Source organism: Amphiprion ocellaris, chromosome 3 (genome assembly GCF_022539595.1).
Source record: "Amphiprion ocellaris isolate individual 3 ecotype Okinawa chromosome 3, ASM2253959v1, whole genome shotgun sequence".
NCBI lineage: Eukaryota > Metazoa > Chordata > Actinopteri > Pomacentridae > Amphiprion > Amphiprion ocellaris.
Window position 1 is genome coordinate 34494514 of NC_072768.1, and position 23648 is coordinate 34518161.

The window sequence follows — 23648 nt, forward strand, 5'->3', positions numbered from 1 at the left end:
TAGCAACAGTGTAAGCTTAGTTCCCTCATTTATCAACATGATGCAGGTCAATCATGGTCAGTCTCATCTATGCTACGCCCCTGTAACATACCAACCAGGTTGAAGGATGAAGAAACTGATTAAGACTGTAACAAGAACTCTGACTGCAGTTCACTTGATGGCTACCGATGTCATTAATGTGAAGGGTTTCTGAATGTAGCATGGAAAACCTTTAAAAAACTTCAACAGCAGTGTGTTACTCTGGAATTATTGAAACACTTTGCTGTTACCAAGTTCTGTTTTCAGTGTTTGTGCTGATCTTTGTGGCCACCAGTTGACTACTTTTTCAAGCATAATTTATGAGTAAATGTAGCTAAACATTGTCAACCATGAACATTTGCTGGAGGAAATAGTACCATAGTACTGATCCAACTAAAACAGAGACTTTCCACATTTCTGTCCAAAATCTCTCCCAACATTCAACCCTACAAACATTCGGCAGTAATTCAGTGAACAGCGCAGAAATCTGCATCCTCACTAATGAAACTGAACTTCCTCCAACTGCCAGGCCTCCTCCAGCATCAGCAGCTGTTTGTGGAAATTTCTTTTTGATTCAAACATTGTGTGACTCAGACGGTGTCAAAGCTCTGCAGACTGAAGCCAAATGGTTGAAGCAACGTTACCGAACCGGTTCACCTTAAAATCACAGCTTCAGAATCATTACAATCGGACGTCACGGCTGAGATGAAGAGACAGAATTGTTGGATTCCAGGATTACACATCATTTTCCTTCATTTCACAGCCAAAAGCTACATTCATGAGTGTTAAAATATGATGATAATATGACACAGAAGGAATCGTGTCCAGAAGACGATCCTGGTATCAGAATGTAGATAAAAATGACATCTTTCATTGTCTATAACTTGTTCTGACCAACCACCTATCACACACACTGTTAACTTTACCATAAATGCACTTTTAAAAGTTTTAAGAATTATCTAAAAAGAGCAAACACATCCAGTACCAATGTTTCTTTCTTTGACTCTGTGTCATCATTAAACTGGTGCAGCTGCTGTTGAAACTATGATATATCCCATTTTACTGATGGTCCAAGTTGGTTTATAACATGCATTTGAAAATTTTTTACTAATTTTGATTCTTTTTTTTTACTCATTCAGGAAACATTTATAATAACTTTGGACGGATTTGTGTCATTTTTAGAAAGTTCTGGGTCTTTTTTGGACCATTTTTGAGTCATTTGTCACAAATTTTGGCCAAGTTTTGAGTCATTTTGCCCAAACTGAAACAGAAAACACATCCAGGGTACCAATGATTTATTCTATGACTCTATATCAGACATTAAACTGGTGCAGTCTTGGGACAATTTGCATAAGCTTAAGGTATTTTGGACAATTCTTGAGTTATTTTGGCCAAATTGTTGCTCAAAGTTGGTTACATCCTCTCAAGTTGTCACATTTTTTTCTACTCGGAGCATCAATATCATGGATTATATCATAGTGCAACAGCAAAACTGCACCAGTTTAATGTCTGACATAGAGTCATAGAAACAAGCATTGGTATGCTGAATGTGTTTTTTACTTAAAAATTGTTCAAAGTGTTGCATATTTTGTCCAGTGTACCTCAAATACATGCAAATTGCCTCAAAACCTTTTCGAAATGACAAAAAGTTGCCCAACATGACTCATAATTTGCTTCAACATTACTTGAAATATTTCCAAAATATAAAGACCTTTAAAGACTGACTAAAATGACATAAACCCACGCAGCTTCATTAGAAACGGATGAGTTAAAGATGGACCAAATGACTCAAAACTTTACAATAAATTTTACAACAATTTTTGAACATCGATATCATGGGATATATCATCGTTCAACAGCAAAACTGCACCAGTTTAATGTCTGATATAGAGCCATAGCAACAAGCATTGGTATTCTGAATGTGTTTGTTTCAGTTTTGCAAAAATGACTAAACGATTGTGAAAAATGTCTTTTAATTTGTCCAATATACCACAAACACATGTAAACTGCCTCAAAAACCATTTCAAAAGGACAAAAAGTTGGCCAACAATGACTGAAATACTTCCAAAATTAAAAGAATTAAAAGAAATTTGGCCAGAATTATTCAGAAATTGTCCCAAAAACCTTTCTAAATCAAAAATTTGCCCAAAATGACTGAGTTTTTTTTCCAAAATGACTTAAAATTTTTCCAAAGAAATTTAAAAATGGGCCAAAACGACTTCTGATGTGCACAAAATGACTCAAAAATGGTCCAAAAAGACTCAGAACTTTATCAGAATGACACAAATCCATCTAAATGTATTAGAAACATGCTCCAAATGAGTTAAAGATGGACCAAATGGCTCAAAACTTTGCAATATATGTTATAACCAATTTCGAGCATCAAAAACATGGGCTATATCATCGTTCAACAGCAAAACTGCGCCAGTTTAATGTCTGATATAGAGCCATAGAAACAAGCATTGGCACCTTGGATGATTAAAAAGTCCTGGAAAAAGTCATGCAAATAAAAAGCACAAAATTCTAACCTACCCTTATGAACTTTAAGGGCCTGTAAGTCTGAAAGTGAGGACATCTTCTTCTTTAGATTTGGAAAAACCATCCTTTAAGACCAAATGGAGACATGCTTCTCTTGTAAATCACTTTTCTGTGTAGTAGCATCCATTTATAACCAGTCATAACCACACAGTGTGAAGCATCCATACATAATTCCTCCTCCCCAGACAGCTGCACACTCAGTGGCCTCCAGCCTTACAACAGCACGATGCTGCAAACACATGTTAACCGAATCTCAGACGGTTTTACACGAATACGTTTCAAACAGTGGCACTCACTTGGAAGCCGAAGCAGATGGTCGGGATGACGGTGAACATGGAGGCCCAGGAGCCGACGCTGCACACAGAAAGACACAGAGAGTCACTTTGTGGAGTTCAAAAAGGCCACGAGAAAGAGAAATAAGCTGCTATTAGGGCGCCCCTGATAATGCCGTGGCATTTCGAGGCTCTTCACTACAGAGTTCATCTGCCAATCAGACACAGACAAGTCAGTGATCCAGACAGAGCGTCTTAACGGGTTCAAGGAGAGGACGGAGTCTTTCCCGGTGGCCTGGATTCAACACAGATTTATGGCTGAGACTCAGGGAAGCCATTTTTTCTGAGAGCAACCTCATAAAGTGGACTTTCTCTGATGATTAAGTAGTTTCATGACCGAGCAGATGACCTACATGATCAAACTTTACTTTTTAAACAAAGACACAAAAAACTTTAGAAAAAACTGATTACATGTTTTTTTCTTATTTTCCATCCTCACTACTGAGCTGTAAAAACAGATGATAAACCCTCAGCCAGTCACAGCAGTAAACACTGATTTCTATGAATATATTTACAGTAAAATGGATTCTAATGGAACAAACCAGTGTTATCTGATAAAAAAGTTGACTTTTAATAGCTTTAAACAGGTTTGTCTCATACCAGAGTTATATCAGGGCATTAAGGGAAACCAAAAGAACATTTAAAGGAATTCTTCAATATTTTATGTACACACACTACTGTTCAAAAGTTTGGGGTCATCCAGACAATTTCCTGTTTTCCATGAAAACTCACTTTCAAAAAATTTGACTTGAGTTGACCTGAAAATGAGTCTATGTTAGCATGCCGTCATGCTAAATGTTAAATCTATATCTAACTTTGTTTTCTGTCACCTCCAAATGTCTACTAATGGAAAGCTTCTTTTAAAAAGTATAAAAATACTAATTTTATTGAATCTGCAGCAGATGTCAGCAATGCAGCAAAGTGAAAATGTGTAAACTGACATACACTACTGTTCAAAAGTTTGGGATCATCCAAACAACTTCATGTTTTCCATGAAAGCTCATACTTTTATCCATGTGCTACATAACTGCACAAGGGTTTTCTAATCATCAGTTAGCCTTTCAACACCATTAGCTAACACAATGTAGCATTAGAACACAGGAGTGATGGTTGATGGAAATGTTCCTCTGTACCTCTATGGAGATATTCCATTAAAAATCAGCCGTTTCCAGCTAGAATAGTCATTTACCACATTAACAATATCTAGACTGTATTTCTGATTAATTTAATGTTATCTTCATTGAAAAAAAAACTGCCTTTCTTTCAAAATTAAGGACATTTGTAAGTGAGCCCAAACTTTTGAACAGTAGTGTAAATGGACATCTCTGGTTATTTGCACATTAATAATTGCACAGTTCTTATCAGATTGATATTTTTCTGCCTACTTGCACACCATCTACACAGGTTTTAGCTTTAGTTTATACATTCTGTACGTAATTATGCCTTTAGATTTTTGTATCTCTATATCCCCTGTGTGTTCTGCTCTTATCTTTTATTTCTTTATATTCTCAATGTTTAATATTCTGCTCTGTTTCTTGTATTTCCCTTGGGATCACTGAAGTATCTACCTAGCTTTTTGGATATGCTTTTTTTAGATTTGTTATCAAAAAACTAGATGAGAGGTTTGAAATTGCTCATAACATCTGAACTTCTTTCTGCAGCACCATCAAAGTGAAATTTGGTACATTGTTATACAAGAAGTGAGGGAAAGTTGAAATGTAAAATTAGTTTTATTATTCATATTTTAGTAGGTAAAGCAAGAAAACACAAAAATTGTATTTTTAAATTCCTACTTCCTCAGAGATACATACATTAAGTGACTAATGCTTAGAAATTTAATGGCGTCAGTGAAATCTCTAGTTTAACCTCAAGTCGTTTCTGGGTGTTTTTTGCTCCTGTCACATTTTTACTCACTGTGGGCTCATTTTTCACTGTAATATAAAACCTCTGTGGAAACAGCACAACCATGACTAGAAGCTGAGAGAACTCAGAAATGTCTTTTTTGCAGGATAACAAAAATATAACGCTACAACTCATTGGAAAATAAAAATGACAGCTTGATTACTTTAATTATTTAATGTACAAAAATGGTAAAAACTGAAATCATCATGTACATTTTTCCAAGAGCTTTCAGGTGTTACCAATACTGGGAAAATGAGGCCTCTTCATACTATAGACATTTGATTATTTACATTTTCATACTCTGCACATCAACTCTGGGAAGATGTTTCACCATGCTGAATGTATCTTCCAACAACTTGCTGCTCTGTATAGATTTTTTGAACCATGCTGCATTGATTTTCATCGATCACGTATGTTTTATTTTGCTCTCAATTGCTCTAATTTGCTCCTAAAATTGTTTCCGCTATACTCTTTGTAAACACTGCCTGCAGTTCAGCCAAAAAGTTGCTATATTTTCGTCACATGATTGTTGTTCACAGCTGACTCACTCATGGTTTCTCACTTTTGACAAAATCTGGTGCAAATTGGCACATTTTCTGCAAATTGAATGAGATTTGTAGACTGCAGTGATTTTAATGATATATCCCAATTGTAAGCTCAGATTTGATTCATTTTACGAATGTAAGTGCACATGGCACATAATTAGGGATTGTCAGACAGCTAAAACTTCAAGATTTTTTCTGTTTTTACAGTTTGTCACTCAAATAAATGCTAGAATTTCTCCAATTTTTACACAATATTATGCATTTCCAACTCAGCAGCAGGTTTTAGAGTTCAGAAGGTTAACACACAACTAACTCTCTGCTAGAAAATCCAATTACTATATTTGCAGAAGACATCAAACTGTTCAACACTTGCAACATGAAAAAAAAAAAAACACTCCTAGAAGTGTGACAACTCAGCAAGCATACAACTAAAGCTGTGAAAACAACCGAGTCAACCACAGTGTTGATAATTTGCTGAACTCTCGATGGAGCCAATTTATCTCCGGACCAATTTTAACTTCGCCAGCTATTGCGACCGGCGGAGCAAACAGATTGTTTGGAGGCGTCAATCCCATCATTTGTCCCCTCAAACACTTGCATACATGGACACGTACCCGCTGGTGTAGAGAGGGGTGCTGCGAACCACAACAGAAGGCACAGTGTGGTATTTGATGATGATGGCGATGGTCAGGTAGGTCGCAGCCAGAGTGCCCAGAACGCTGAGAGAGGGCAGAAACGAAACAGGTGCTTCAGACAGACACCGGGACATTTACGTCAAAGTGAAATAAACAGATGAATGGATGGATGGATGGATGGAGTACTGGCAACTGAGCACAAAGGTCAGCGCTCTCAATGTGGTCGTGTCAGCTGCACATTTATCCACATAGAGGCATGATAGAGTGGAATAAATGCACGCAGGACAGAAAATTCAGCAATATTATCTACTAAAACTTCTAAAATGACCATAAAGTTGAATAAACACCTCCATAAAACAGCTATAATCTTCATAGAGGGAGACGATTTTGCACAATATGTCAGTTTCAAGCTTCAATTTTCATTTATTACCTCAAGAAATGTCATGAGAATGTCTGAAACTTAAAGAAAGGATCTGGATGCTTATTTCACTACTGGTGCAAATTATAGTTAGTTACAGAGATTTTGATGAAATATCTCAATTACAAGCTTAGATTTGGGTAGATGTCTGTGACCCGTGTTCAGTCCAAAGTCTGTTAGAAAGTTGAAATTCCAATGATGTGTCCTGTTTTCACAGTTTCTGGCTCTGATGAATGGTATCATTTCAGAATTTTTTATGAAAGCAGCAGTTTTTAGGTTTCAGAGGGACTACAGACGACTAACTGCAAAAAAAAGCAATATATTTCCCTGTCAAACTGTTTCTCTAGCACTCCTAAAAGTGTGACAACTCAGTTTCTAGAGAGACGTTTTGTTTTTTTTTTAGCATGAAATTTCATCTATTACCTCAAAAATCTCGCCAGAAGGTCTGTAAGCAACTTTAATTTGGACCAGTAGTGAAATAAACATTCAGATTCTTTCTTTACCCGAGGGAATCTATCTATTCGTCTGTCCATCTGTCTGTCTTTAAGTACAACTGATTTCGATTAAATGTCCCAGTTACAAGCTTAGATTGGGCTCATTGTCTTGACAAAGTTGTATGTGACCCATGATTAGTTCAAAGTCTGTTAGAAAGTTAAAAATCCAAGGATGTGTCCTGTTTTTACAGTTTCTGGCTCTGAGAAATGGTACAGGTTTTAAAGTTCAGAGGGTTAACAGTTAACTGATTCTGAAAAAAAAGGCTTTATTCCCCTAAGATGTAAAACTGTTTCACACTCCTAAAAGTGTGACAACTCATTTTCTAAAAAGCTGTTATTTTTGCATGTCAAATTTAATTTATTTCCCAAAGAAATCTCACCAGAAGGGCTGTAACCAATTATAATTTCCATAAGTAGTGGAAGAAGCATTTAAATCCTTTACTTGAGTAAAAGTGCCAATGCAACAATGTAAAAAGACTTGATTACAAGTGAAGGTTCCGCATTAAAAATCCTACAATTAGCAGCAAACTACAGTTAAAGTATGAAATCTGAAGTACAGGTTTGGTCCCTCTTACTGATATATTATTATATCTGACACTATTAGATCATTAATAGTGAGGCATCAGTGTGTCAGCAGCATGTTACTGTTGTAGTTGCTGCAGATGGAGATAGTTTGAACCATTTTATATCCAGTTTTATTTACAGGAACAGCAGCAAGTATGATTAATTTTAGAAGAAAGCAGAAAAAACTATTTAAATTCACAAAACTAAGAACAGTTTTTGGGTTTTTCCTCTAATCTTTGGTTTTTGGTGAGATATTTGAACATTTGACAAGTTTAGAAGGAAAAAAAAATCACAATTTGGTGGTATATCTGTAGCTGTAATGTATTGTAAAAGCTTGGTATACTGTCTTTGGAGTAAAATCTTCATTTTACATGTAACTAAAGCTCTCAGATTAATATAGTGGAGCAGAAAGTACAATATTTCCATCGGAAGAGGAGGCAAAAACTGAAATACTCAAATACAAGTGACCCAATAGGTGGACCTTGTGATGAGAATTTATCTTCATTTCATTCAGGTGCATCTAATAAAATGAAAACTGCACTTGTTCCAAGAGATAAAGGTTGTAATAAAGGTGGCAGCAAAGAAAAAGGTCATTAATCTCTTTAATGGTAATCTGCCCATTACATTATGAGTGGTTGGTGGATATGACCTTCGTTTTTAATTTGACATGCTGGCCTTTGGGTGGCACCACAGCAAAGTTTTTGAAACATCCAAAATAGACACCACACACCCTCCAATGAGGAATATGCATGCATAGATCTAGATTTTTCTTATGTGCAATTGATGAATGAAAGGTTTGGGGATCATTAAATCCTAAGAAATTAGTTAGTTTTTTATTGAAGTTATTATGGACAAACTGTTGGTAAAGGAAGAGTTCTGGCCTCATGGTGGAGCTAAATTCAATGGAAATCTTCCTGGTAGTTGTTGTGTTGTTGGTCAAATAACACAATCTATATTGAAAGCAAACCACTAAAACTGGTAGCACATGCAACATAAGGCTGCAACAATCTACTACTGTCATTGCCAACTGATCTGTTGATTATTTTCTCAAAGAATCAATTGGATGCGTAGTGTGCAAATGTGAGAAAATGGTAAAAATAGTTCTGTTCTATCGACAAACCAAAGACAATCAGTTTACTTGTCATATAAGAGGAAAGAAACAAGAAAATGTTCAAATTTAAGAATCAGGAATCTAGAATTTTGACTTTTCCGTCTTCAAAACTACTCAAACAATTAATCAATTATCAAAATAGTTGACAAAGAATTAAATAATTGATCAATTATTAGTTCCCGCTGTAGTGCGACACCTAACCTGATGTATTTCTGGATGCTGATCTCTTTGGAGATGGACAGTGGCAGGATGAGGAAGGCGCAGAGCAGCACCAGGCCGAAGCGTTGGTCGGTGTAGAAGTGATACGGCATCTCTGACTTCGGTAAACCGGTCACCAATTCATACAAGGATTCACACACTGATGGACACACAACAGACACACAAGAACATACAACAGTGCAAGTCAAAATGCTCAAGAGAAGGCAGCGAGAATGCAAAATAATCTGTAATAACTACATTTGTTATCAAGTGTTTTAAATAAAACTAATGTCAAGTCAGACAAACAATGAAAACAAATGGAAACAAATCAACAAAATCTGAAGCGTGCAACATTACAAAAAAATAGCTATGTTTTTTGGGATACACCATACCTATAGCCAAGCATGGTGGCGGCAGTATTATGCTCTGGAGTCGTTTTGTTGCCAGTGAAATTAAATGGAATAATAAAGGAGGAGGAAAATTATCTCCATAGTCTTCAGGAAAACCTAAAATCATCAGTCAGTAGGCTGGGTCATGGCACTATCAAGTTTTCTGTAACTCTCTTTAAGGACTCCGTTTGACAGAATTGGTGCAGTTGAGCTAAATTTGTTTGCTTTCTGACACAGATTTGTTTCTTCATCACAATCCACAGGTTCTTGATGGTGTTTAAGCCAAGACTTAAGGCGTCTTGTGTTCCAACAAGACAATGACCCCAAATGCACATCAAAGATGGCAAAGAAATGGTTAAATCAGGCTGAAGTTAAGGTTTTAGACTGGTCTCCCTAAAGTCCTGACGTATTTAATTATGTGTTTAGTCTATAAAATGGCACAAAATGGTGAAAAATGTCAATGAATCATTAAAGATATTCAGTTTATTGACATAAAATTAGACAGACGCCAGAAAATATTCGGATTCACAACGCTGGAAGCAGAGAATTTAGACTTTTTTTTGTTCAAAAAAAGTTTATATAGAACCTCTTCAACTCACACTTCTCCAGCTGGTCGTCCACGATGACCAGAAAGGCCACAGAGATCATGAAGAGGTTGAAGACGAAGCAGATCTCACAGAGCTGACCGATGGCCGGACCACACACCTCCTTAACCACCGCCTGGTAGGTGCACTGACCGCTGATGGACGACGAGTATCCGAGGATGATCAGACCGCTGACCAGGAACACCAGCGAGATCTGAGCAGGACCAGAAATACAAAAAATGGACCTCAGAATCGACATATTTTAAGACTCTTCCACTAAAACTGAGTCCAACAGAAACCCCTTTAAAACTAACTTCCAGCTTCAGCTCCTGGTTAGACACTAATATGCAGGTCGACTAAATTAAAGCCAACAGTCACTTTTTGCTTGCCTGCACATATTTTTGTTGTTCCCTATTTAAATGGATAGTTTTGATGGATAGCACAAGTCACACTAATACAGTTACTGAAAGCTTGTGTAGATGTGTGTCATTTAGTGGCTGCAAAGCAGAGTGACAAGTCTATTTAATGAAAAGCACTTACAATGAAACTAATCACAGTGAAAAATGACACCAAGGAAAAATAATAAGGACAGACACCCATTTAAAGGGCTGCCTCTGGGGATGTGGAATCAAAAAGCAGAATGCTGGGTCAGAACATAGAACTGAAAAGCCGAACTTAATCATAATATTCTGATATGGCAGATTACAACATAAACACACATACAGCAGTGATTATTCAAAGAAAGTCCATAGAAATCTGAGGTTTAGAGACCTGAAAGTGACTTAAAAGTACAAACTTGCACCACAAAAGTCTGTAGAACCACTGCAATGTAACCTGGAGTGACTGAGGAAGAGAAAAAACTTCAAAATCACATCTTCAATCTGGTTTATCACCAAACACACTGTCCAGGAAATGTTTGTTTGGAGATTACAAAGAGGAAATCTTTAACGGTGCACAATGAGCTAAATAGTTAAACAGACAAAACCACTAAGTGTAGGAGTAGATTAGTCTCTGCTTTTGTCTCATTGCAGTGTTTTAATCTCAATTTCAAATTTCTGAAGGTGTAAAACATCGCTTTCGCTCTACTGTTTACATATCTTTGGAGGATACTCTGAAAACTAAAGTATAATTTTCTAGTTACAAGTTTGTAAAGCTCAATAACCCAACAGTCCCAAAGTCAACCCTATTCAGCACAGACAGAAAACAGTCAGTTTGGAATCTAATCTAACATAGGTCCATGAGGCCCAAATCATTCCTACCCATGTTAAATTGTGATTTATAATGGTTTGTAATGGACTAGTAGGGTTCCTCTGGCTAGAAATGGCATAAACAAGTTACAAAGATAGTTAGACATTGTGTTAATGACAAGTTTTAACTATTTCTATGTACATTTTTACAAACAAAAGGTTAATGTGTCCAAGATTGTGTGTTTTCAGCCAATGGCAGCATTGGACTGTCTAACAAGACTAAACTAGATAGATAGATAGATAGATAGATAGATAGATAGATAGATAGATAGATAGATAGATAGATAGATAGATAGATAGATAGATAGATAGATAGATAGATAGATAGATAGATAGATAGATAGATAGATAGATAGATCGGTCATACTGTATCATCACTAAAATCATGAATAGGACATTGTACAGTCTTTGGTCACTTGCTTATGTAATTTTTAGCCCAAAAAACCTATTGGTCAAATAAAAAAATATACTAAAATTTTGCATGAGTACTTTGGGGCTTAATTGTGAATCATAATCCTAAAAATGGAAGCTTGCCTTACCATTTGTGCTAACACTGAGTGAAAAGACTCAGTCTGAAACTCTGCAAGGCTTTGAAGTCTCTTCTGCCTAACTAGCTAAATAGCTAACTAGTCAACGCTAAGAGCTGAGCATCAAATTTAACATTGCTACTGAAAAATTTAGCACCAAAACAAAATTAATTTTCCTCCAAGTTTGTCAAAACTACAACAGAGCTACAACTACAGCAAATATTGGAGATGTATTTCTTGCATCATCAGAAATACAGCACTAAGTAAATGCTAATGTTGCTAAGTGCAGTTAACCGACTGCTACCTAATGCGCTAGCCATGTTTACGACTTTAAATGCTGACAAATTTGTGCATTTATCAGCTTGTTTTGAGTTTTTTTTCTGTCCATTAGTGACTCAAAATTATCATTTGGAAGTTTTAGAGGACAAAAACTGAAAAAAATATCAGTTTCACCTCAAAGTTTGTTACAAGCAGGAAGTAAACGAGGTGACAGTAAACAGTTCAGCAGAGGCTGCAAAGATGCACATTTAAACATATAAACACATTTTTCCTGCTAGAAAAACACACTGATATTCAAATGTTACCAAAAACTATGCTAACAGTAGACACATTTTTGAATATACATGCAACTTTTGGATATCTACATAAAATGTGTGTATTTATCTGCATTATTTGACACATAAATTGCACAGAAACATGAATTTCACACTGCTTTCGGCATAGTTTTGGCAGACAATGCATAAGATAAACTAGTTACTGAAAAAATAACATCTAAATTGACTAATAATAGGAAAATAATTGGGATAACTTTTACTTCTGCTATACTTTCACTCATAGCTACTTTTGGAGGGCACTGTGTACATTAAATGAATAATTTAAAAAACAAAACATTTAAATAATTGGGAATAAACACCATCCCTTTCTGAAACTAATCCTTTATATCTTAACTCTAGATGCAGTGCTCAATGCTCATCTGTTTGTGCTTTTTCTTCATATATTCAAGTAAAAAATAGATCCAGAGCATCTGTCTGTTTAGCTCTAAAGTCTACAGAGACAAGAAGCAGTGAACTGAATATTTTTCAGAGTTATGGATCATCTCCTAAAGCGGGTGATTTATCCAAAAAGACAAAGCTAGAAATGAGGGCAAAGCAGTGATTTATGTTTTCTATCCAGCTCTTGCACTGTAGGTTGGAGTTCAGCAAAAAAGAAAAGTAAATTATAAATGCTTGGTTTGCTTAGTTGCTTGAGTGAAAAGGAGAAACTGAACTTAAATCACATTGGAAAAGAGCAGAAAGACTTTAAAACAGACTTTTTTTCCCTAATTTGGGGCCAATGTGATGGAAACTGAAGTGAAAAAGTTGCAGAATAAAGTGCAGTTTTGCTTTGATGTGAGCCACAGATTGGAAAAAAGATAAGGAGAAAGTGGATCCAGGAGTGCCGAGGTCAAACCAACACACCTGAAACTGATCACAATCTCATTAATTGATCTGCAGCTGTCAGCAGATAAGATGTTTCCACAATGAAGTCCAGAAGTATCAGTAAACACATAAAGTTACCTCCACTGGCGATAAATCATCTCCTCAGCAATGCAGAGAAACCACTTTTTCCAGCAGCAGAAATATCTGTAAATGATCTAAAATGACTGAATGCCCACCAGCTCCACGGTCACTGCGCTGCGGATCCCTCCGGCTCTCTCGAAGGCCCAGGGGAAGTTCAGGAGTCCGGCGCCCAGAGCGGACTTCAGCATGATGAAAATGGCCCCCAGGGAGCCGAGCCGGGGCCTCACGTCCAGCGGGGGCTTGGCTGAGGCCGAGGCCAGCAGGCTGATGCTCTCTCGGGCCAACTCCTCCATGCTTCAACCGGCGGGAGACTCGGAGCGGCGGTGCGCACAGCGCGGCTCTTTACGCACATGTGGCGTTCAGGTCGGGTCAGCGCTGCGCTCTGAGGGCCGCAGCCGCCGACCGAGCGAGGTGAGGCGGCTGGAGGAGGAGGGAGAGGTGGGGTCTGATGGAGGACCCCTGCTGCTGCATTCACGTGCTGCTCGGAAACTCAAATTTTACTCTTTGACCGTTGATCCAGTGTGCGAAAAAGTGAGGCGCACTGGAATATGGAATGCAGCTTTATCCAATATTAAATAAATATAAATACAGAAATATTATTATTAAATCAATACCCTGGATATAACACAAACCCTTAAATATAAATACATAAAAATAAATAATAAATATAGTTCTAAATAAATAAATCCAATTGTTCATTAAATTTAATTGGGTTTTTTCATAATTTGACGGAACTTTTTCATAATGTTACATTGATTTATTTCAGAATTTATCCCACAGACGTAGTTATTTATTTATTAAGAATGTTTACAAATTTATTATCGAATAAAACAAAATTCCAAACAATGCAATGTTGTTTAATTCAATATTAAATACATATATCTACACAAATATTCCTGTGAGATAAATATATATTATGGACTATCAAAAAACAAAGCAAAATAAAAACAATAATATTCTTTTCAAATAAATAAACATGGCTGTGAAAAAGATCTCAAATAAATTAGGCCATAAATCAATAAATAAATAAATGAAAGTTTTTTTTGAAAAAAAAATTTGTTTTTCCGGGGACTATGCCACGTCGGGTCCGTGTATTTATCTGGCAATTTGATATTCCGTTCTGAAGCGGGTATTGAAAAACAAAAAACGAGTGGTTATTTGATTTTCGTTTTAAAATACAAAAATTAAAATTGAAATACAAGGCGTTTTTCCTTTTCATGATCAAAAAGAGATGTACGAAATTTTAAAAATGCTTTGATTTTCATTTTATATTTAGAATAACAAAAAAATAAAATCAGTAAGGGACAGAAACGAAAAAAGGTCAGTTTTCGTCATTTTCTGAGACCGGAAGTTGTCATCAGCAAGTGTGGAGCCAAACAAGATTCTCAGAGGGCGGAGCCAGAGAGCAGTGATTGGTCAGACCATAGATATATATAGAAGACAGCGCGCTAGCGGATCGAGTCTGCTATATATGTATATGTTGTCGGGACGTCTGGTAGCATCTCTGGCTGCTGTTGACCTTGTTTTTGGAGTAAAACACGGTAAGAAAATAAATACTTCTAACCAGTAGCGTTGTCTTGTTGTACGTTAAGTCAGCGACTTGTGAAGAGTTGTGTTTTGTCGTGTTTGAGCAGTTGGTCCGGACACGTTAGCTAGCTAAGCAGCTAAGTTAGCTAGCGGGCTAATTAGCACAGGTGGCTAACTAACCGCTGAACACCTGTGTTAGTTGCTGCAGCAGCTGTCCTCATTATTAGAATAACCTTCTCAACCTGTATTTCTTTGCTGTGTATTTTAGCTTTTAAAAAAGTTATTTTACTTTAAGGTTAACTGAAACCCGTTGAGCTGCACTGAAGTTTAACATTCAGCTGGTTTGAATTAAACCGTGCTTAACTTAACATTGCACATTACCTCTCTGAATCTCCATAATTTCATTAAATTCCTTCTCTCTTCCACTGCTCAAGTTCAATCCAGTGTATAAAATGACATTAATAGTGAATGAACTAACAACCAGCCATTGTATTTATTTATTATTGCATGTATTTGTAGTAAAACATGAGTTGAAACATCCTACTTTTGGATCTAGAACTGCACAAGCCGTTCATTTTCAGTCACCTGATGAGTTAAACTTCCCTTTTTATGTGAGGTTGAAGCAGAAAGTCTGAGTTAACAAAGAAAGCTGTTTATAATTTGCGATACCTGTTATCTCTGACTGAGGCTTTAGTTTTTGTTGAGCCGATTTACACGTAGAAACTTTGTTCAGGAAGATTTCTCAGTAGCTCAGAGGACAGGCTGCTTTTTACACAACCTTGTAAGAGAATGTCTGCCAATGCTTTCAGCAGAATTTAGAAACACAATACTTACTAAACAGATATTTTGAGGCTGTGAGGTTGAACGTTTGAGAGTATATCAGTGTGTTTGTTTGTGGTCTTTGTGTTTCTAGGTGGAAGCTGAATTAGTGAGGATGACTCCTGCCATCTCTAAGCTCCTCCCACATCTTTACCTGCACATGAGGAAAATCACTCCTGTAGAATGCAGGTATGTTTGTCATTATTATAAAAAGATGTTGCCTGGTGACCTGTCAGAAACCCATTATACAGAGTCAGCCAAAATAATATTTACACACATCAGGAAAAGAAAAGCTTGCATAAATATTTCAATACCAAATTTATTGAGACATCACGAGATTAATAAAAGTTATCTTTGGCCTCTACAACTACAAGAGGTGCTCAGTGGTGGCCACTGGCTTCCAGACATTTCTGTTCTGTTGTAGATGTCACTTGTTGATGCTCCGTTCATGAGGGTAGCGCCATCTGTTGGGAAAACATCGTACAACAGGACACAGAGTTATCGTGATTTAATCAAACTTAGAAAGAGGTATCTATATGTGTAGAAGTACTTATACAAATGAAATATTTATAAAAGTTTTTCTTTTCCTGATGTGTGTATACATTATTCTGGCTGACTCTGACTCTGTGAACTTAATGAGAACAAAACTGTCATTTAATTGTTGCTTTGAAAGCTTCTTTAGTGAAAACTGGCTGGTGTTCTGCTTTGAAACAAACTGCTGTTGAGGTCTGTGTTTTTAGGTTTAACCCCACAGTTTCTGAATGAACTGATAGTTTGTTTTTTTTTCTTGATCAATGTGGACGTTATAATTGATGGTAACATTTACTGATCATATAATCAGCATGACAATATAACAGTATAACATTCTGACCACCTGACTAATACTGTGTTGGTCCTTTTATGCTGCTAAAACTCCTCTGACCCAGTGGTTCATCAGAACCTCTGGGGATCCTGTGGATTCTGTGGATCCTGTGGGTTGCAGGGTGGGTTCTACCTAGACCAGGCTGATCCTGGACCATCCCACAGATGATCAATCAGATCTGGATGTGGGGAGTGTGGAACCCAGGTGAACAGCTTAGCTCTGTCGTGTTCCTCGGACCACTCCTGAGAAGTTTTAGTTTGTCCTGCTGAGGGTGGCAGCTGGCATCAAGGACTGCTGTTGCCATGGAGACTAGGGGGTTGTTTGTCCTGCAGTGTTTAGGTGGTGGTACATGTCAAACATCCACATGAACATCAAGGTTTCCCAGCAGAACGTTACATTAGAACAAGATGATGGATGTTGTTCTCTTCAGCTGTCAGTGGTCAGAATGTTGTGGCTGATTGGTGGATCTGTCTGCCTTTACTCTGACATCCAGTTATACAAAAGTGTAGTATGTGTGCAGTGCAGAAGAGATTTACTTTATTGTATGCAGTTTTTTTTTTTTTGTTTTTTTTTAAAGGGAGAGCATTTTTTTTTTTTTATCCACCTGAAGAAGACCTAATCTTTCCCTTTAAAAGATGGTTAATAATTACTATGGCTTCCATAGTGGTCCCATCAGAGGGACTCATATCCATATACAGATTTTTATTAATTCCAGGGCTGGTTCAGTAAAGATTATAATAATAACTACATCAGATAATTCTTTGTTGCAGTTGGAATTTTGCAGCCTGAGAGATGGTAGAGAAGGTTTGCAGTTCTTGTTTTAGCAAAATATGTTATAATAGAACATCTTTATTGTCATTGTACATGAAATTCTTTGCAAACCAGCAAAATGCATCAGTCTGAGGTATCTAAAAATAAATAAAGAAAAATGCTTCTAAAGCCAATAATAAACAGAATATTTTGAGGGAATATTCTAAAAAGGAAAGAAAAGCTCCATTCTCACTCCTCTCAGGATAAACTGTCATTAAAATTGACTTTAAATTTAGCTTCAACATGAGATAAAAACATTTACTTTCATTACTGATATTGTCAAGTTTTAATAAAGTTCATGCTACTTTTATAAAATGATGAAAGTGAATAAATTGTATTTCTGTAATCTGTGCTTGATTTCTGTCTTTTCTCCTGTCATCCAGATGTTCAGAGGGAGATGATGCCACATCTGGTCCAGCTGATGGAAGGTCTTGAAGTTCTCTGACTGGCCTGGACTGAAGATGGTCGTCTCACTGGATTTAAGGTTCAGATGCTCAGTAACAAACTCCACCAATGAGCCAACAGGGAAGCTTTAGGTTTATTAAATGTTGCTGTGGAGGTATCACTGTTTTTCTTTGTGAATGCAATGTGCTCCAACTGAAACTTGAATTAGAACTTAGAAGTAAATCCTTCCATCTGAAAGGATTTAGTTGCATTAATAACCTCATAACATTCTAATTTTTATTCCAGTCTTGGTTGGAAATAGAATCTCTGTATTGATTCAGGTAAAAACTGAACTTCACAGCATGTTGGAGCAAAATAACCAGATGAAAACTGTGATGGTGTTGGATTGTCAGACCGTAATGTTGCAGCTCAAAGCAGCTTTTCTATCTCAGTTCATTCTGACATTCAGCTATGAATCAACACAGCAGATGGTGATCCATGCTGTGGAAGTCTCACATCTCCTGATTTAATGGAGCTGCTGTGCACTTTTTACACTGTTTATTCACCAACACTTTATTTAATAAAAGTCCCATCTAGTTTTTATGAGGAATGTGATGTTTTAATTTCTCTGTGAATAACTGCAGTCTAATGCAACAGCTGGAGTTGTAACATCTGTCCTGATATTGATCATGAAGTATTGATCAGAATACTTATGGTCAGCAGTCATCCCTGAAGTTTTACATTAAAATCTTTACTTGTGTTGTGAACTTTGGTAAGGAGCAGAAACTTTTGCGTTGCCATGGATACATGAGTGTTAAATTCTGTCCATGTTTCCATTTTGGGAAATGCAGTCCAGTTCCAGAATGTGGAGGAATTTAGTCTCACAGACAACAAATATTATCTGAAAGTCGGGTTATTGTTGTTTATCAGCACAATACAAAAAGATTAATGTTAGAAATATTCCAGTTAAGACTCTAGAATATCATGATTTATGTAAATTTACCTCAGTAATATGAATGTTCAGGTTAAGATTGTACAGTGATATTTATTATGTAAGTTTAGCTGATTAAAGTTTATGACTCTGTGTTAGGAAATTCTGTGATGTCGAAAGAGGAATCAGGAGGCAAACCCAGGGACACTCTGGAGACTCAGATGGCTTATGTTGTATGAGAATAAGGTTTACTGAATTCAGGAGAAATGATACAGTGAGTAACACAGTGACGTGAGCACTGGCAGCATCAGTTCTGAGGAGTCTCTCTGGTCTTGGGCATATATACCGTTTGGAAGGCGTGCCATGTTTATGTTACACTCTAAATGTGGAGGCAGGACTGTTAGTTCAGGATCCATCTGAACAGGAACACAGCAATATAATCTTGTTGTTCTGACGTCGTCAGCCAGATAGTTGTCTTTTATCCCTATGTTATGTTTACCAAGCGTCTGTCTGTCTCAGGGTCATATTAGGGGACAGAGAGAGCATACGCAAGTTTGCATCTTCTATCTAGGAGAACCATGAGTCAAGGGTGACCATTTGGGATGACTCAGCATTTAGAATGTCATAAACTAGAACCACCTCAGTCGTGAGAAAGTGAGTAATTTTTCCTTCACACTCTGCACTAAAATATTATTTAAACTGACATTATTATAATATTTAGGGTCAGACCCTACAGTATTGAGATTAAGAAATCAAATATTCTATAAAATGTAAATACACTGAACTCATTTGGATATATTTAAGTGAGACTCTACAATATTATTTGACACAAATCTATCTAAATCAAAATTTTAATCATTTTCATGCCAAACATTTACTGGACTGATTTAAATATTAAAATCACTCCTTTCTAATCCTCTGCTGTACGTTCAAACCTGAGGCCTTAAATAGAAACACACAAGTATCTGATTGAAGGAACTTCTGCAGAGTCCTGGTTCCAGAACATGATGATAGAATTATAGACAAACTTTAACAAAAGCTGCCTGAGAGTTTACAGGTTTTTATGTTGGATTTCTTCAGTAATTTAATGAGAGTTATCAGCAAAAATCAAGTTTTCATTTGATGAACTTAATTTCCTAAAACATCCAGAATTGGAGCTCATATCTTTGGCAGCTGTAAAGTTTCTGCTCCTTCAAAGTTCACAACACAATGAATGAATTCCTAAAACACTCTCAATGCTGGAGAGCGTTTGTGATGCTGAAGCAGTGAGCAGTTTTTCTGTTTCTTCTCTGGAGATGCACAATGAGGGACGTCTGCAGAGACTGAGAAAGAGTCTCACCACATCCTGACATGAGGAAAAAGACTTTATTGAAGACTACAATGAGAAAAACTATCAGACAGCAGACAGCTGCATTCAAGGTGAGCTCTGAACATTTGATCTGGAACAGGAATTCAATAACGACAGCATGAGCTTCATTTCAGTCTGTAGCTGCTGAATTCATGGATGAATCATCTGGCACTAGAGAAGAAGACCATCAAACATCCACGTCAGCTGATGGAGGTCCAAGAGTCTCACTGAACAAACAACCTACAGAGTGAAGACCTCGAATCTGATTGGACGGCCTCCTATTCAGCCATGTGTGAACAAATGCCTCTAAGCTGATTTGTTTTCTAAAATAAATCTAGTTTGTGTCCTAATCAATGCGTGTGTGTTTGCTTCTTTACACTGCTGTTAACAGTTTAGGCTGTTAGATTGTTCCAGATAAGACAAGTACAAGATTCTTCAGAGCCGTTCTACCACGAGCCTGACAGGAAGAACTCCAACAGCTACTGAATGTTCCTGTGGTTCCCTCAAGGCAACAGGAGGAGCCCTACGAGGACGAGCCGGTCCACCTGATGGCGGCCAGTCGCTGTGGTTCAAAGCCAACACCGACTACGTGGACTTCTACTGGACCACATGGAGGCCTTCAAAATGGACCAACAAGTTCAGCGACTCCCCGACTCGTGGGTCTGAGGACGCCGCCGAGCCTCGGTCCAGCCGGCCTCCTGTCTGTGGGTGTTTGAGTGCTGAGAGGTTTATGGATGCATGTGAACGTTCTGTGTTGAAACAGCAGCTTTTGACTCAGTAACGCCGGGAAAAACCAAGAGCTCCTTTATTTGTGACTTCCACTAAAAAAAACTGATGAAAATAAGTTTGCCAGGGTTCTGACTGATAACAGATTATTAAATAATGAAAATAATCGTTTAAATATTCCTTTAAACAATCCTTTTAGGTCTACATTTCCTTTACACTGACTTCTTGGTATATGTACAAGTATTTTGGGTGGAATATACCAATAAGCCCAATGTTCAAGGGTTCTTCTGGGAATATACCATTAAACTCACCTTTTAGGTCTACATTGGAGGATTTTAGGTGGAATTTTCTTCCAAACCGTCTTTTAGTCTACATTTAAGGATGTTTAGGATGGTATATTCTTTCAAACCAACTTCTCAGGTCTACATTTCAGGTGGAATATTCATCCATACTAACTTTTTTTGGTCTACATTGAAGGATTTTTTTCTAAACCACCCTTTCAGGTCTATATTTGAGGTTTTAGGTGGAATATTCCTTTTAACCAGCCTCTCAGGTCTCTGAGGATTTTGGATGGAATACTCAGTTAAACCAACATTTTAGGTGCATGTCCAAGGATTTTTGGTGGAATGTTCCTTTAAGGTGGATGTAAGACAAAAACTCTTATTTTCAGTTGAACTAAAGACAGACTTTGTGATTTTTCTGCTCACGTGTTGTTGTAAACTTACTCTTTCAAATAAATAACCTCCTAACCCCCTGGAAACCAGCGTTTGTCCTGTTTTTGTGTTGCTCCTCAGTGACCCTAGACAGCCGGGTCGTGTTTTTTGAGCAACACACCATACTATGACGTTTTTACAATGATGGTTCTACTATGGAACCAGTTTGACATGTTCAGGTGTTCTTTGTGTGAAAACTCAGAGATTTCAGGTATCAGAAGGTGGTTTTCAACTTTCTTTATTAACTTTCTGCTTCAACTTTAAACTAAATTTCCTTCACTAACCCAGCCCTCTGGACTTCCAGTAAGCTGTGTTCCTATTGGCTGTCCAGGTGGCTGCTTGGTGTTATCAGGAACACCTGAGCAGCTCAGTGTCTTCCTGCTTTATTTAGCTGCAGACAAACATTTACTCTGTTTCTCTTCACCAATGAACCGGGTTTGGCTCCGTTGCTTTCATTTGTTCTTTAGGTGTTGGCTTGCAGCTTCCAGCAGTAAAATCGTCTTTAATGTGTTTCTTGGTGTGTTTTAGGGCTTTGTACTGGATAGTTGTCTTGGTAAAGGTGGTTCTTTAGCCACAGTTAGCACATGGTGCTAATGTGTGCAGCGATTAGTGGATTTGGTGCAGCTGAGTTGTGTCTTTATCTTGGCTGTAGTGAGTCTTTAGAGGTTTTTGGTCAGACACATTCTGTATTCTTGCTTCTGAACCAGCGTTGGTTGTCCAGAAGGTAAGAGTTCCTGTCCTGATTCTCTGTTCTCAGAGGTTCTCTGGTAGGCTGCAGGAGACTTTAGCGTTTGGGTTGTACTAGTTTGGTTTTTGTATGGTTTCATTTGGACGACTATCTTGAGGCCCCTCCATGTGGTTTAGTGAGGTTTTCTGGAACAGTTCTACATAGCAACCTGCAGCAGAAGAGACTTTGAGAGTTTTTAGGAAGTTCTGGAGACCAGACTTTAGAGCAGCAGAAACATTTGTCAGCAGTTTGAGCAGGAGAAGGTGAGCTTCAGAGTAGAAATGAGATGGAAACCTTCTTGACCCGTGTGGTGAGGTCCTGTACCAAGAGTTTGAGCAGGTTGTGAAGAGTCTGTAGTTCTTTGGTCTGAAAGCACAAGAAGAGTCGACTCATTAAAGGAGAAAACAGAGATATTGTTGGTTCTTCTGTCGCTCTGCAGTTTCCTGAGACTGAATATCAAGTTTATATTTTAAATGATTTCCCATGTGAGCCCAAGAAGACTTCAATAAACTCCCTCCATCCCCTGGACACAACATATTTTATTACCATGTTAAATCTTTTTTTTTTTTTTTTTTTTTTAATGTTTTTGAGTTTTAATCATAGTTTTAGCATAGTTTTTTCCTCTTTGCTTGTTTAGTTTTGTTGTCTGTGTGAAAGGTGCTAAACAAATAAAGTTGAATTGATAAACTGAATAATTGATTAACTCATGATTGTGATAACAGAAGTATTTTCATTGTCATTTAAGGGTTTGTTTCATTTCTAAGGTTGGGGTTAAAATCTTGACAGAAAAAAGATTAAAGAAATAAACTACAAAAAAAAGCAATTAAATCAAAGGAAAACATTTAATACAACAAAGCTTTTAAAAAGAAAATTAAACATTAAATACAATTAGATTATATTAAACAGACAAAATATTTAATTAAATAAACAGAAGATACAAAACAAGTAATTATGAAATTAAACAAAATTTTTAAAACAAAAATATGAAACATTAAAGATGAAATATTTTAGATAATTAAACAGTTAAAAAAATACAATTAAACAAGAATAATTTTCAATTTTTTTTAAAAAATACAAAACATTTAATTAGATTATTAAACCTTTAAAAAGACAAAACATTGAATTAAAAAATTAAAGGCTTAATTAGAAAATTAAATCTTAAAGACAATAAAACTTTAAATAGGAGTTAAACAGAAAATACAATGAAGCATTTAAAAAGAAAATTAAACATTAAAAGGTGGTAAAACATTTAAAAAGAAAAACCTTAAAGATTTAATCGAAAAATTAAACACTGGGAAAGAAAAGGAAATTTTTCAAACAAGCCGATAAAACATTTGAAAAAACAACAAACATTAAAAAGACAAAACATTTGGAAATCAAATCAGATATTAGAAAAGAATAAAAGGTGAGAAAAGAGCAAAACTAAACATTTAAGAAGAATCAAACTAAAGACAAAACATTTGAAAAGACACCAGTTAGACTTTAGAAGATCAAATTAACAGAAGAGACAACAAAATGATCAAAAAGAGCAAAAACAGATAAAGGTCTTGAAGTGTTTTCTAGTTTGAAATGATAACATCAAGTTGTTTCTTCAAACATTTCCTCTTTCTATGTTCTTGGTTTGATTGTGGACAGATTTACCAAGAACTCATTTCAGAAAACAGCTTTCCAGATAAAGTCTACTAGTAGTTGAAGGCATCGATCAAACTAATATTACCTTCTGATCTCCGCAAACTTTAC

The 23648-nt window shown here is 36.7% G+C and overlaps 1 protein-coding gene and 1 long non-coding RNA gene across 4 annotated transcripts in view; one reads left to right on the top strand and one right to left on the bottom strand.

The window, feature by feature from the left end:
- Positions 1–13826, bottom strand: part of slc38a8a (solute carrier family 38 member 8a) — a 30780-nt gene extending 16954 nt beyond the window's left edge. For all 3 annotated transcript variants that reach the window (XR_008600587.1, XR_008600586.1, XM_055007723.1), the window contains exons 1-5: positions 13157–13826; positions 9744–9942; positions 8759–8915; positions 5950–6054; positions 2853–2910 (exon numbers count right to left, since the gene is read on the bottom strand). Coding sequence is in view for 1 of the 3 variants with exons in the window: in XM_055007723.1 (XP_054863698.1) it covers positions 2853–2910; positions 5950–6054; positions 8759–8915; positions 9744–9942; positions 13157–13354 (717 nt within the window). In the remaining 2 variants the exon portion in view is untranslated. The remainder of the gene's footprint in view (positions 1–2852; positions 2911–5949; positions 6055–8758; positions 8916–9743; positions 9943–13156) is intronic.
- Positions 13827–15502: 1676 nt separating this feature from the next.
- LOC129348187 (uncharacterized) lies at positions 15503–20042 on the top strand. The gene is made up of 3 exons (XR_008600662.1): positions 15503–15596; positions 17463–19813; positions 19877–20042. It is a non-coding gene; the product is annotated as an uncharacterized LOC129348187 (long non-coding RNA).
- The last annotated feature ends 3606 nt before the right edge of the window (positions 20043–23648 follow it).